A 14,279-nucleotide genomic window follows, 5' to 3' on the forward strand; every position below is an offset into this window, starting at 1 on the left:
AACCCCCCCCCCCAAAAAAGAAATTATTAATCTGGGATAAGATTTTCTTGAAACCTGAAAATGATTATATATGTGTATACTTAGATAATTTTTTCCAAGAGGGTCTGTATGTAACTTGGTAGGGTATGTGCTTAGCATGCATGAAGCAGAAAGTAAAACTGGTACAGTGGCACAAGCCTGTCATGCCAGCACTTGGGAAGCGAGGCAGGAGAGGAACGTAAATTCAAGGTCATTCTCTGCTACAGAACCTGGGTGTACAGTTTGTTTAAGGTAGGCTGGAGCTGTAAGATTCTCAGTAAGTATGGACACTCATTGCCAAGTGGAAGAACTAAGTTTGATCCCCAGGACCATGTGAAGGGAAGAACTAAGCTGGGCATGTAGCTCATGCCTTTAAACCCAGCCCTTGGGAGGCAGCTAGGTCTGGCCTCTTTGCCTTTGAGGCCAGCCTGCTCTATGGAGAGAAAGAAAAAGAAAGAGTCTGCAAATTGCCCTCTGCATGTTAGGAATGACACGTGGGCACTCACCCACAAAACAAATAAATGTAAAAATGGAAAGTTTTTTAGAAAGATTAGACAATGGGAATATAGGATATTACTGTTCTAAACAGCATTGCTTCCTTTTATGGAAACCAGTAATCTTAAATCTGGCTATTGTGATTCACAGATCAAGGAGACTGTGGCAAACGGCTTGGAAAACATGGGAGGTAAGATGGATACAGATTGATTTCATATGTGTTCAACAAATGGAGTGGGTTTTCTTTTTTTTTTTTTTTAAAGATTTATTTATTATTATAAATAAGTACCCTGTAGCTGTCTTCAGACCAGAAGAGGGCATCAGATCTCATTACTGGTGGTTGTGAGCTACCATGTGGTTGCTGGGATTTGAACTCAGGACCTTCGGAAGAGCAGTCAGTGCTCTTACCTGCTGAGGCATCTCTCCAGCCTGTGGTTTTTCTTTTAACACTACTTTTCAGGTGTTTTTCTTTTGTTCTAGAGAATGAGCCTACGGCCTCATGCATATTAAGCACACATTTCCCCACTGTGCTAGCCCCAAGCCACTATTCTTCCCCTTTTGGAAGCAGGGAGGATCGCTGTTAACTGAAAGACTGCTTTTGTACTATGCTGTGAGGGAGAATTGAACCTAGGGCCTTGTGGATGCCAGGCAAGGCCTCTTAAACCAAGCTGTAGCTGTATCTTCTTTCCTTTATTTCTCTCCTTCTCCCTTTCTTTCTCTCTCTTGTTCTTTCTTTCTCTTTCTCTCTCTCTTTCTCTCTCTCACTCTCTCTTCTCTCTTTTTCTCTCTTTGAGAGAAGAGGGGAGGTGGAGCTGAGCCTTTCTGAGACTGGTCTTGTGTAGCCCTAGTTGGCTTTTAACTTGATTGGCAGCTGAGGCTGGGCTGGCTTTAAATTCCTGATCCTTCTGCATTCACCTTGAAAGTGCTGGAATTACAGGCATTTGCCACCACACCCATCCCATTTTCTTGTCAGTAACTTATTGCTGGGACTGAGGATGTAGGCTGTTTGGTAGATGCTTGACTTCCAGAATGAAGCACAGACGGATCACCTATATAGTAGCAGCCACTGTAACTCCAGAACTCAGGTGGTGCAGGCAACACGGCCAAGCAAGGTCATTTTCAGCTATGTGAGACTGTCAAAAATAAATCAAAACGGAATTATCTCTTCCTGTAAACAGCCCTAGATATGTAGGCTTTCTAAACGATTGCAATCCAACACCATTGGAGTTGGCTTGAGTGATATTTCATATGTGTCTGAGTTACTTTTTCATTACTGTGACAAAATACCCAAAATAACATGTTAGAAAATTGTTTTGCTCATGCATTTAGAGGGTGCAGTTCATGGTCACATGGTTCATGCACTCAGGTAAGGCAGACTGTCATGGAGTACCCGAGGGCACTTTTTGCATCACGGTGGACAGGAAACTGAGAAGACAGACAGGAAGGGCTCAACTCTAGTGACCTACTTTCTCCAGCTAAGTCCCACTTCCTAGAGTCCCCAGAACCTCCTAAAGAGTACTGCTGAGGATCAAGGATTATGAAAGCTTTATAGGCTTTAGGTAACTTTTCAGATAAAATTTCTCAGACATAAGATTAAGATTTCTAAGTTCCACTTTTGTTTTCTTTTTTGCCTAACATAGACTTAGACATTCTTTTGTTCATTTCAAACGAAAAGGCTTAAACCAAACTGATTTTTTTTCCTTTTTTTTTTTTTTTAAATTAAGATATTTCCAAACTGGTATTTTGTATTTCAACATAAATTTTACTCATTTGGCTTAACAAGTATATACTGTATTTACTCAATAAAGCTTGTTAAGTTTCTAAAATTTTGAATTTTTGAATTATTTAAAATTGTTTTTACTGACATTTTGGCCCCATATTTATTTGCCTTTACTCCTCAGATTCTGTACCGCTATATGGATACCAGTTAGACATTTCCTTTTTTTTTTGTTTGTTTTTTTTGTTTGTTTTTTTTTTGTTTTTTTCGAGACAAGGTTTCTCTGTATAGCCCTGCCTGTCCTGGAACTCACTCTGTAGACCAGGCTGGCCTCGAACTCAAAAATCCACCTGCCTCTGCCTCCCAAGTGCTGGGATTAAAAGCGTGTGCCACCACTGCCCGGCAGACATTTCCATTTTAAATAGCAATGGGGTTTTTGTTATTTTTCAGTCTTTTTTTTAAAGATTAATTTATTCAGTTTTTTAATGTGTATGAGTACACTGTGGCTGTACAGATAGCCCTGAACCATCATGTGGCTGCTGGGAATTGAACTCATGATGGCCCCGCCTACTCCAGCCCTGCTTTCTCCATTGTAATATTGTAATATACTGTAGCTGTCTTCAGATGCACCAGAAGAGGGCATCAGATCTCATTACGGGTGGTTGTGAGCAACCATGTGGTGGCTGGGATTTGAACTTGGGACCTTCAGAAAAGCAGTCAGTGCTCTTACCTACTGAGCCATCTCACCAGCCCTATTTTGCAGTCTTTTTTGAGGCCAGGTTTCTTGCAGTCAAAGCTAGGATGATTCTGAACTCTATCTTCCTGCCCCAGGAACTAGAGGGAAAAAATCACAATGCATTTATGCAGTGCTGGCTTTAACTCAGAGCTGCTTGTATGCTAGGCCATGTCCTCAGCCCAACAACAGCTTTTCAGGATGTTGATTGCATTCCCTTGTATCTTACTTGTACCTTTTGTCTCTGTGTGTGTGTGTGTGTGTGGTTTTTTTTTTTTTTTTTTTTTTTTTTTTTTAAGCACGATCTCCTTTCCCTCTCTCTTCCTTTCCTTACATTTCAAAATGCATTAATTCTTTTTTGAGGCCAGGCTAGGGCAGGCCCAACATCTAAGCTCACTATTCAGATGGAACTTTCCCTAGGTTTCTAAGATATAGACTGTATCTGAGGGAGTCAGTGTGCTTTCTGGTTGTTTTAGAGGTTTGTTCTATAGCCCAGACCAGCTTAACTCCACAGTGCTGGGATTACATGCATACATACACCACAAGAGTTTTCTTCTGTATGTAGTATTAAACCAAACCAAACCAAACCAAACCAAACCAAAAGCACAGAGAAGTTGGGTGATGGTGGCGAATGCCTTTAATTCCAGCACAGGAGCCAGAAGCAGGTGGACCTATATGAGTTCAAAGCCAGCCTGGTCTACACCACATGCATATATGGTGCTCATTAAGTTCAGAAGAGAGTGTTGGATCCCCTAAAGCTGCTGCCAGGAATAGGAATGGCTGTGAACTATCATGTGGGTGCTGAGAACTGAACCCATGTCCTTTGCAAGAGTAACAAGCACTCTCAAACACTAAGCCATCTCTCCAGCGCCACATAAAAATACCCCCCTGTCCTGGAACTCACTCTATAGACCAGGCTGGCCTCAAACTCACAGAGTGCTGGGATTAAAGGCATGCACCACTACCGCCCAGCCAGAAAAAACAACAACAACAACAAAACAAACAACTTAAAAGAAAATTCACAGAAGAAATTATTCAAACTAATTTTATATGTTAGACCTCCTAACAGACATATAGTAACATTTCTCTTTTCAGACAACTAGTTTCTTTTTCTTTCAGTTGCATTCCAGTCCATGATGACAGGAGGCAACATAGGGAAGCAGATCGTCTGCATTTCAGAAGATTCTTCTCTGTAGTCTTGGTGTATCTTCATCAAAGAAGCCCTCCATTTTTCACTTTCCACAAAGATTCTTAAGATACATTTAAAAAATAACCTTTTGGTACACATAGTTCTCAATTCCAGTGTGGTAATATTTTCTTTATTGTATAACCACTTTCTCTTCACTATCATATTTGCTATACACTTAACATGTGATTGCTTGCCATAATGCAGGGGTTCTCAACCTGGGGGTCATGACCCCTTTGAAGGTGCTAAATATCAGATATCGTGCATAATAGATATTTACATTGTTATCTATAACAGCAAAATTACAGTTACAAGGTAGCAACCGAGTAATTTTATGGTTGGAGGTCACCGCAGCATGAGAAATTGTATTGAAGGGTGTAGGAAGGTTGAGAACCAGTGCCACAATAGATTGAAGTTAGTATTATTTGTTTTTCTGTCTTTTTTACTTTATTTTTGAGGCAAGAACTCTAAAACAAGTTCACAGTGGCCTCTAACTTGTGATCCTGGGGCTCTGGATCCTAAGTTCTAGATTGCAGGAATGTACCACTGTGCCTGTTATTTTTCTTACAAGAATAACTACTAATGTTTTGGAGATGGGTCTGTTAGTTTAGGTCGGGCTGGCTGACTCCTCAGGTCCCCACTGCCGACACTGCTGGGATGCCGGCAGCTGTCACTTACTAATACTGAGCTAATTGTGTTTGTAAAAACTAATATTACGCCAGGCAGTGGTGGCGCATGCCTTTAATCCCAGCACTTGGGAGGCAGAGACAGGAGGATTTCTGAGTTCGAGGCCAGCCTGGTCTACAGAGTGAGTTCCAGGACAGCCAGAGCTATACAGAGAAACCCTGTCTCGAAAAACCAAAACAAAAAAACAAAAAAACAAAAAACCCAAAAAACTAATATTACTCTCAAAACAACAAAAACAACAACAAAAAACCCCTAATATTACATATATTTGTATCGAATATTAAAAAACCCTGGGTGGTTTTTAACCCCAACTGTTAATGGATCTCATACTCATTTATATATATACACACACGTACACATACACCTTTAAATTACTTTTAGAACTAAGAAAACATTCTACTAATTCTAAGGTGAGAAGCAGTTAACATTTGTTGAAGTGGGAACTTTTTACCATTCTGAAACTGAGTATTAGAATTGAGATAGTCTTTCCATATTTTTGATGAGACTTTAAAAAATATTTATGTACCCGCATGTCTATCTGTACACCACATGCATGTCTGGTGCCTCAGTGGAGAGTGGTTGGAGAGGGCACTGGGGCATTGGATCCACTGGAACTGGAGTTGTGAGCCACCACGTGGGTGCTGGGTTCTAGAATGCAGGTCCTCTGGTAGATCAGGAGATGCTCTTAAGTGCCGAGCCATCTCTCTAGCCTCCCTATACTTAATGGCATAAGTACATAAGTTTTCCGGCAGCGCTGGGAGTATTTACAGATTGTAGAACAGTTTTGGGGTAGGAGGGCAGACATTTTGAGTTGGGAGTGGTATGAGAAGATAAATGAGTTGGTGGGAAGCTCCAGAGACCAGGTTCATATCCAGGGGATGATCTATTTGTGTTCTGCCAAACAGTTGGCTCAGTAGCAAGCCTAACAACTTACTATATACTGATAAAAGCTTGTGTTTATTTTTGGAATTTTTTTTTTTTTTTTTTTAAGACAGAGTCTGTTAGGTAGCTTGCTATGTAATCCAGGCTGGTCTGGAACTCAAAGATACCACTTGCCTGACTGCCTCCGAGTGCCAATGTTAAAGGCCTGTACCACCATTCTGGGCTTGTACTTTGGAGAACTAATAGATATAAACATCACTAAGAATTTCACTGATTAAAGTTAGTTGAGGGAGCCATCAGGGCAGAACACTGATCAGTACTCTAGAGGCTTTGAGGTTAATTCTCAATTGTACCTTCCCCCAACAAGCCCCCAGTAAACAAGCTTCAGAAAACGATAGTACTAAGTAAATTAACCAATGGTTATAGACACGAGTATTCCAAATATATTGATATCTATCATCACATTTGTTTTATTAATTGAAACTCAACCTTTAGAAAAATAAAACTGGAGATGTTTTCTGAGTATGACTTACAGCCACTTTTTTACAATCAATGTATTTTAGAGGCAAAAAAAAATTGTATTAGCAATCACTCAATCAAGTTTGGCAGCGTTCTAACTTTGTTTTACATAGTTTCTCTAGACCCTAGTTTTTCTTTCTGGACTGGGTCTTCATCTCTTCATATATTTGTAACTGCCAAATCTACTTTGTTTTTTAATCTTTGTTACATTTTAGGATTTTAGCTCCCAGTAAACATTTCCTTGCCACCCCAAGGTTTTTTCCAGATACTGTGTAGCCCAGTTGTCCTTGTCATGGCAACTCTCGAATGAGATTAAGTCATGCTTCTCAGTGTGCAGCACAAACAGCACAAGCTGTATCGAGGAAATGTTTTCTCCCTGAACGTTTTGTACCAAAACTACTACTCCCTAGCTCATCCCGACTCCTGGCTTATCTTTAAACTTGAAAATAAGCTCCTTCAGAGAACATTAATTACCACAGGCACTATCTTTAGTCCCCTACTCTTCCGCACCACATCATGTTATTTTGTTTTTTTTTGGACAAGGTCTCAACTATGTAGCTCTAGTTCACCAGAAACTCCTGGAGTGGTGGGATTGTCGGAGTTACAGGCATGTGCCACCACGCCAGATCTTGAATCTCAGGCAATCAAACTCAAAAGTTTCAACAAGAACTATTATTATCCAGCTTGGAACTTAGGTATCTGAGCCCTCAGTCAGGGCATCCAAGATCTCTGGAGAATTTTTAAATGTTTCTAAAGCTGTACACGTGCCTAAGTTCATACCCAGTCCTATGGGCAATGCAGGGCTCGATTTCCAGGTTCCTCTTTGGGCCATGAACATTTCAGGTGCTCTTCATGGGGTTTTTGGGTTTCACAGTTTCTCCTTAGCTGTCATAAGTCCTCAGCTCCGGAGAAAGCTACCCCCAACCCCCGCCATCCCATCCACCCCAGCCGCCGCCGCCGCTCCCTCCGCCTCCGCGGGAAGGCAGTGACGTCACGGCCAGAAGGCACTGACCTGGTTTCAGATTTCGCGGACCCGAGAGCCCTGAAGGGCAGACGGGAAGGGGCGGGGCGCTGCGGTTCCCCGGTCGGGAACCCGGTGTGTGTGTGTGTGTGTGTGTGTGTGTGTAGTGCGGAGCGAGGGATCGGCCTCAGCAGCTGTCCAAGAGTCAGCACCTCGACTTGAGTAACGCCCGCGGGGCGGAGAAGAGAGCGAGTAGGTCTGTTGGTGGGGGGCGGCCAAACTTCCTGTCCCGCTCTGGAGCTGCTTCCGGCGGGAGCCGGAAGACGCCGTGTGTGGACGGAATTCGGGGCTGACGGACGGACGGACAGACGGCCAGCTGCCCTAGACTGGAAAGGTGAGCTGCGGGCCAGTGTAGGCACACCCGCTCGGCTAGGTGGGCCCGCAGAGAGAGGGAGCCCCTGCGGGGTCAGGGGATCTAGAACCGAGTTCGCCCCCGAAGGGCGCAAGGAAGCCGCCCCCCTAGGCTCCCCCAGGCGTCTGGCGGGCGGGAGCGACGGTCCCAAGCCCGGCGGCCTCGGCCCCAACCCCCTTCGGGGTCTGGAGCGCGCTGTTTCTTCTCCTTTGCCTGTGCTTGCGGGTGGGTGCTGGGAAACCAGACTGCCCCCAGAAAGCCGGAGTTAGCGAGTGCCCGGGGCGGAGGCTCCGGACTGCACCCGCAGCTGGGCCTGCCGGCGGACCTCAGGGCCGAGGCCGAGCGAGGCCTTTGTGCTGGCCGAGAAGGTGGGCAGCGGTGTCCTGCCGGCCTTTCACACAGGGCTGCCGGTTCCTCTCCTGGGTCAGGAATAGGGACGTCTGCAGACCATGGCTGGACCTCTGGTGTCTCCTCTGCCTGTCACTTCAGGCCCGTGTGTGGGCAGCGAGTGGTTTGCAGCCACGCTGTGTTTTGCTCGTTCAACTTGCTCTCTGAAGTTTCTCAAGAGAAGACGATCCAGTTAGTTTCTTAAACTTTAGCTCACTTGCTCATGAGGCTTTGAAATGTACTTAGGAACTATTTAGGAGTTAAATATTATTGACTTTGGGTTAAGAGTTCATACATTTACATTAGACTTTGACACAAAGGACGGTGTAACATATGTAAGGAGTAAAACAGTTTGAAGTAAAGACGGGCAAGGGTGTTTGGCATTGAGAAGTTACGCTTTGTGTTAGAGTACCGTATGGCAGAATACAGGGCAGGCAAGCATCAGAAAATGTGGTTCTAATTTTAAGCTTTGAATTCCAGTAGGTGTCAAATTTAGGTAACTCCCACAATTTCCAAGGGTTTTTTTGTTTTTGTTTTTTTTTTGCGGGGTGGGGGGAGTATGTCAGTGACGATTCAATGAAGAGGTTTACCCTTAGGGGCTGGCCATTATTCTGAGATTCTAAACTGCATATGGGGAGGGATAAGCATTTTTTGTGTTTTGGAAAAATAATGCATGTTTGTGTAAAATATAAATTGGAAAGGGTAATTTAAAAGGCGAGGTGACCAGGTAGAAGCTTGTGCTAATAGTGTAGTTGACAAAAAAAAGTGTGGTTGAAAGATAGTGAGAAATCCAGACAGCATCACCGAACGAGTAAATTCTGGGTCTAATTATTATTAATGACTGAGATTATTTAAACATGTTATTTAAACATGTAGGATGAGAGGCACTGCTAGATAGAATTTGCAGCTGAGTGGGAAGATTGGGCAATAAATAAAAGAGATAATTCAAGAAGAACAGGTTTAGTGGGGGAGATGATAATCCGTGTTTAGACATTGTTTGGTTTGAAATGCTGATAATATATATGCAGAATTACTCTGCAAGCAATTAATAATGAAAGTTTGGAATTGAAAAGTCAGAATAAAGGGGTGGGGAATCGGGTATCATTTGTCATGTTACTTATCCTCTGTCTGAATATTTATCCAGTGCTTTCTGTGTGCTCACCAGGAAACTTGTATGGAACTCATTTAAACTCACTCACAATAATGACTAAGTTAGAAGTGGGTAATGATGTCAGGGTTTCTTTTGGAAATATGTAAAATTAGCCAAGCATGGTGGTACACACCTTTAATCTCGGTACTGTGAGGTATAAGCAGGAGTGGGAGTTCAAGGCTGGCCTCAGATACAAGTAGAGTTCCAGGACAGCTTGAGCTATAGAAGAGCCTGTCTGAACTCTTACACACATACACACACACACACACACACACACACACACACACCCAACCCCCAACCCTCCCCCACCCCTCCACCCCGTAACAGCCAAACAAACAAAACTGATCATATGTGCGATTGCAGAACTATGAATACACTAAGGACAGTTGTACTGTACTTTTCAAAATGTGTGAGAAGCCCTGGCTTTAGTTCCCAGCACTCCACATGGTAACTCTAGCTCCAGAGGGTCCATGGCCGTCTGCCTTGATGGGTTCTGCATACATGTGATATAGGCAAAATACCCATACACAATACATAAAAATTAAAAGTCTTAAAAACGGGTAAATTTTATGTTATGTGAACTGTGTCAGTGAAACTTCATATTTGAGACAAAGTCTTACTATGTAGCCTTGGCTGGCCTGGGAACTCAATATGTAGACCAGGCTGGCCTCAAATTCCTGGAGATATGCTTATCTCTACTTTCAGAGTGCTGGAATTGAAGTTTGTGCTACCATGTCTGGCCCCAAACTTATTTTTTGAAAACACATTTACATTACAAGAACAAAATTTACATTTCAGCTTTTGAATTCGGTTAACTAGGTAATGGGAATGGAAATAGCAAAGCTAACTTATATACTTCCATTATATTGATGGCTAGTGTACTTAGAAGTTCTGTGTCACAGATGGAGTCGACAGAGGACACTTGCTAAACCACTGTGCTCTGAACACATTGCTTTCTTTTTTTATTGCCAGATATGATCTTGCAGTGTAGTTCATACTAACTGCAAACTCCTTGTCCTTCTGCTTCAGTTTCCCCATTGCTGAGATTGTAGATGCCAGCCACCATACCTAGCTCTTGAACAGATCCCTTGAGAGTTAAACTATTCTAGTGTGTTCTGCTGTTTGCTCAGTACCTATATAAATCATACATTGGTTACCAGGATTATATGGCTGTATTCCATTATGATATGCATATTGCAGTTGTTCACAATAACCTTATTTGTTTTCAAAGATTATTAAAACAAAACCACTAAATAGAAGGATTTTGTGGTTAACAACAAAGCATCAGTCAATCGTCTCATGTCGACTCTGTACTCTGGGAGTCACAAAGTTGGATACACTTTAAAGATAACCTGAACAAAATATCTGGTAATTTCTTGCTTGTTATATGAGCAGGAATTGGGAAGAGGAATTACTAAAGCCTTTGAAATTCAAGATCAAATTTAAATGTAATCCTTCCCTGTTTGTGCCAGCTCATCATGCCAGCTTGCTTATGCTGCTTCATAACTCAGTGATTTATCGAACCTTGGTTTCTTCCCCTCATGAACATGAGTAGATAAACAATATTAAGTTATTTTAATACTTCAGGAAGAAAAATGAACATAGAAAGAAAAGTTAGGCATTCATGATTTTTTGTTTTATATAAGAAATCTAGTATTTCTTTTAAAAATTAAATGTATTTGTGTGTGCACATATGTGGGAGGCAGAGGACAATTGGTGAGAGTTAGTTCTCCCTTTATATCTTATGGATCCTAGGGATTGAATTGAAGTCGTCAGGTATGGTGGTAATGGCCTTTACAAATTGAGCACTCTTAGAGGCCCTAATTCCAGGGTTTCTTTCTTTCTTTTTTTTTAAAGATTTATTTATGTTATGAGTACACTGTAGCTGTCTTCAGACATACCAGAAGAGGGCATCAGACTACATTCCAGATGGTTGTGAGCCACCATGTGGTTGCTGGGAATTGAACTCAGGACTTCTGGATGTGCAGATAGTGCCCTGAATCTAGGGGTTTTTTTTTTTGGTTTTTCGAGACAGGGTTTCTCTGTGTAGCCCTGGCTGTCCTGGAACTCACTCTGTAGACCAGGCTGCCCTGGAACTCAGAAATCTGCCTGCCTCTGCCTCCCAAATGCTGGGATTAAAGGCGTATACCACCACCACCTGGCTGAATCTAGGGTCTCTTAATGTCTGTCTTAGCCTAACTTTCCAGTCTATCCTGCTACTAATGGAAAAATCTCCATCCTGGGTAAACTTTTTACTGTCTTTGCTTTATGGATAGCAGTACTCCCAGCTTTACCAGCAATTCCACCAAGTTAAGTAAATCCATATGCCAAAGTCTGGGGTGATTGGGAGTTAGGTAGGAGTTTTGGTTTAGGGAACTAGCAAGGTCTATGCTCAGCATGGACAGACAGACCTTAGGTTCAGTATCCAGTGGGGACCAAGAAAGGAGGAAGGCTGAGAGGGAGGGAGGAAAAACACAAATGAACCCATTGCGTCTATATCTAGAACAGTCCCACATTTGCCTCTGTCCCCCATTTGTTGGCTAGTTTGTTTTCAATGCTGAGGATTACACTTGAACATTGTGCTATGCTATGCATGTGCATACACATCTATACTTGATTTGTTTTTGTTTTTCTGAGATCATGGTAGCCCAGGCAGACTTTGAATCTGCTGTAGAGCCCAGGCTCCCTGAGTGCTGAAATTGCAGGTGTGTACCACGAAGCTCTTGCTGGGCTTATTTTTTAAATGATCAAAACAGCATAAATCCCTTTTAGAATCAAGAAAAAAAAAGAGTAAGTCACACTGTCATATCTGTGAATTTCTTTTTACTTTTTTCTTAAGATGTTGTAATTTTTTAAAAGGCTTATTTATTTATTTTATGTATATGAGTACACTGTAGCTGTACAGATGGTTGTGAGCCATCATGTTGCTGGGAATTGAACTCAGGATCTCTGCTCCCTCCACGATTTATTTATCATTATATGTAGCTGTCTTTTAACACACCAGAAGAGGCCATCAGATCCCATTACAGATGGTTGTGAGCTACCATGTGGTTGCTGGGATTTAAACTCAGGACCTTTCAGAAGAGCAATCAGTGCTCTTAACTGCTGAGCCATCTCTCCAGCCCAAGATGTTGTAATTAGTGTTAAAATGGGAAATAGATTTGTAATCACTTCTATTGTTTGGTCTTCATAATATTGTATATGTTTGTTTGTGTGTGTGTGTGTGTGTGTGTGTGTGTGTGGTTATGAATCAAACCCAGGTACTTGTACATGCTAGGCAAATGTTCTACAACTAAACTACATCCTTAGCCATAACTATATCTCAAAGTGGCAATGCCATATTTAATAGTCATGTCCTATATTGTGTGTATTTGTTTAAGAGTCCTGAGTCCTAAAAGATAATTGTGTGTTACTACCAGTTCTTTTTTCTTTCTTTCTTTCTTTTTTGATTTTTCCAGACAGGGTTTCTCTGTGTAGCCCTGGCTGTCTTGGAACTCACTCTGTAGATGAAGCTGACCTCGAACTCAGAAATCCTCCTGCCTCTGCCTCCCAAGTGCTGGGATTAAAGGCATGTGCCACCACTGCCTGGTGCTTCCAGTTCTTAGTTGTATATTATCAATGAGCATCTTTGGGAATGTAGCTTTTCCATATTTTAAGACCCTTTCATAGCCAGGTGTATCTGTAATCCCTCCTAGTACTCAGGAAGAGGTAGGAGAATCATTCACAATTGGAGGCCAGCCTGTCTGTATGTGAGTGTCAGGCAGTCAGGATTTTCTTAGGAGAAACTTTTGTGGGTACTGGAGATAAGGCTCAGTGGTTAAGAACACTTGATATTCTTGCAGAGAACCAGAGTTTGCTCCTTAGCATCCACACAAGGTAGCTTAGAACCATCTGGAACTCCATGGAGCTCCTGGAGCATCTGATACCTTCTGTTGGACTCTAGACACTTGGACACACAGGGAGTTAGTTACATATGCATAAAAAGAAGTAGAGATAGTTTATCAAAGTGTAATGTTTTTTATAGGTTTTGATACTTATTGGGCTTGTTCTACTTTAAAACATGCTATGAGCTGAATGTCTGCTTGTGATTTTTTAGATATAAAGGGGTACCTTTGTTTATTTAGCTACATTTTCTTACTGCTCTTAATGCTATGTCTTTCTCTTTTTTTTACCCTTATTTTAGGTTAAATTGATTACCAACATAGTTCAGCATCTTACAGGAAAAGTGTAATGTTTTTTAAAGGGATATGAATATAACAGGAAGGTGTCATTGATTTGAACCTGTCCCCCGAACAGCTACAGGATTTCAGAAGCTGAATCAATGTTATCAGATGAGTTAGAATCCAAACCAGAGGTGAGCCCACTCAGCTGTTTGTTCTTAGAAACAACTTCTCTAGTGGCTTAATAATAAACATTTTTGACTTTGTGAGCCAAGTGATTTTTACTACAACTCTTAGTTTATGATTTTTCTGATACTAAATGTTTCTCAAAGACTTTACTATTCAGTTTCCATCTTTTGTGAGTTTTTTACATTTGCTATTTAAGTATTTAATGAAATACTTAAACTACTTAAACATAATAAGATATTTTATATTTCTAAAGTATGTTTATATTATATAGTTGTAATATATATGTATGTATATATATTTATTTACACAAATCTTGTTAATCTTATATTTAATTGAAAATATTTTCTTTCTAAACATGATTGAGAGATTTAAACATTTTATAATTTCTATCATTTCTCATACTTTAATTTTAGTAAGTTTGTGTTCTATACTAGGAAAGTCAATAAATTTGAAACCAATACTTAATTTTGAAGACTGGAACTTTAACTAATTATGTCATCTTACACAAGTCAGTGTTTTCAGATTGATTCCTTATTTGTAAAATACATGTTCCCTTAGGAATTTAATAGGAGGATTAAATGAACTGACACCCAGGAAAATGCTTTCTAACATGTAATCAGTGCAGTGCAGTTGATTTTTTTAAAAAAACAGCTCATCGTTTTAAAAAACATATCTATTTTTCTTTGATAGAAAATGACAGATTAATTTAATTTTATAAATCAATTATTCTGTAGAACAAACATCTTGATAAATGTAGTTAGTTAGTCTAGTTTTTCTGTGTAT

The 14,279-nt window shown here is 41.1% G+C and overlaps 2 protein-coding genes across 8 annotated transcripts in view; both read left to right on the plus strand.

Annotated features, from left to right (window-relative positions):
* Positions 1–4,648, plus strand: part of Ptgr2 (prostaglandin reductase 2) — a 28,477-nt gene extending 23,829 nt beyond the window's left edge. For 2 of the 3 annotated variants that reach the window (XM_031355235.1, XM_031355236.1), the window contains exons 9-10: positions 664–703; positions 4,083–4,262. In XM_031355235.1, the coding sequence (XP_031211095.1) occupies positions 664–703; positions 4,083–4,159 (117 nt within the window). In that variant the 3' untranslated portion in view covers positions 4,160–4,262. Of the gene's footprint in view, positions 1–663; positions 704–4,082 lie in introns of all 3 variants that reach the window. The other variant, XM_031355237.1, reaches the window with a different exon arrangement.
* A 2,506-nt stretch (positions 4,649–7,154) lies between these two features.
* The window catches only part of Znf410 (zinc finger protein 410), a 30,731-nt gene continuing 23,606 nt past the window's right edge, over positions 7,155–14,279 (plus strand). The window contains exons 1-2 of one of the 5 annotated variants that reach the window (XM_031355231.1): positions 7,155–7,592; positions 13,331–13,501. In XM_031355231.1, the coding sequence (XP_031211091.1) occupies positions 13,469–13,501 (33 nt within the window). In that variant the 5' untranslated portion in view covers positions 7,155–7,592; positions 13,331–13,468. The remainder of the gene's footprint in view (positions 7,593–13,330; positions 13,502–14,279) is intronic. The other 4 variants (XR_004114043.1, XM_031355232.1, XR_004114042.1 and 1 more) reach the window with 4 other exon arrangements.

The sequence above is a fragment of the Mastomys coucha genome, unplaced genomic scaffold (assembly GCF_008632895.1).
Source record: "Mastomys coucha isolate ucsf_1 unplaced genomic scaffold, UCSF_Mcou_1 pScaffold6, whole genome shotgun sequence".
Taxonomy (NCBI): Eukaryota; Metazoa; Chordata; class Mammalia; order Rodentia; family Muridae; genus Mastomys; species Mastomys coucha.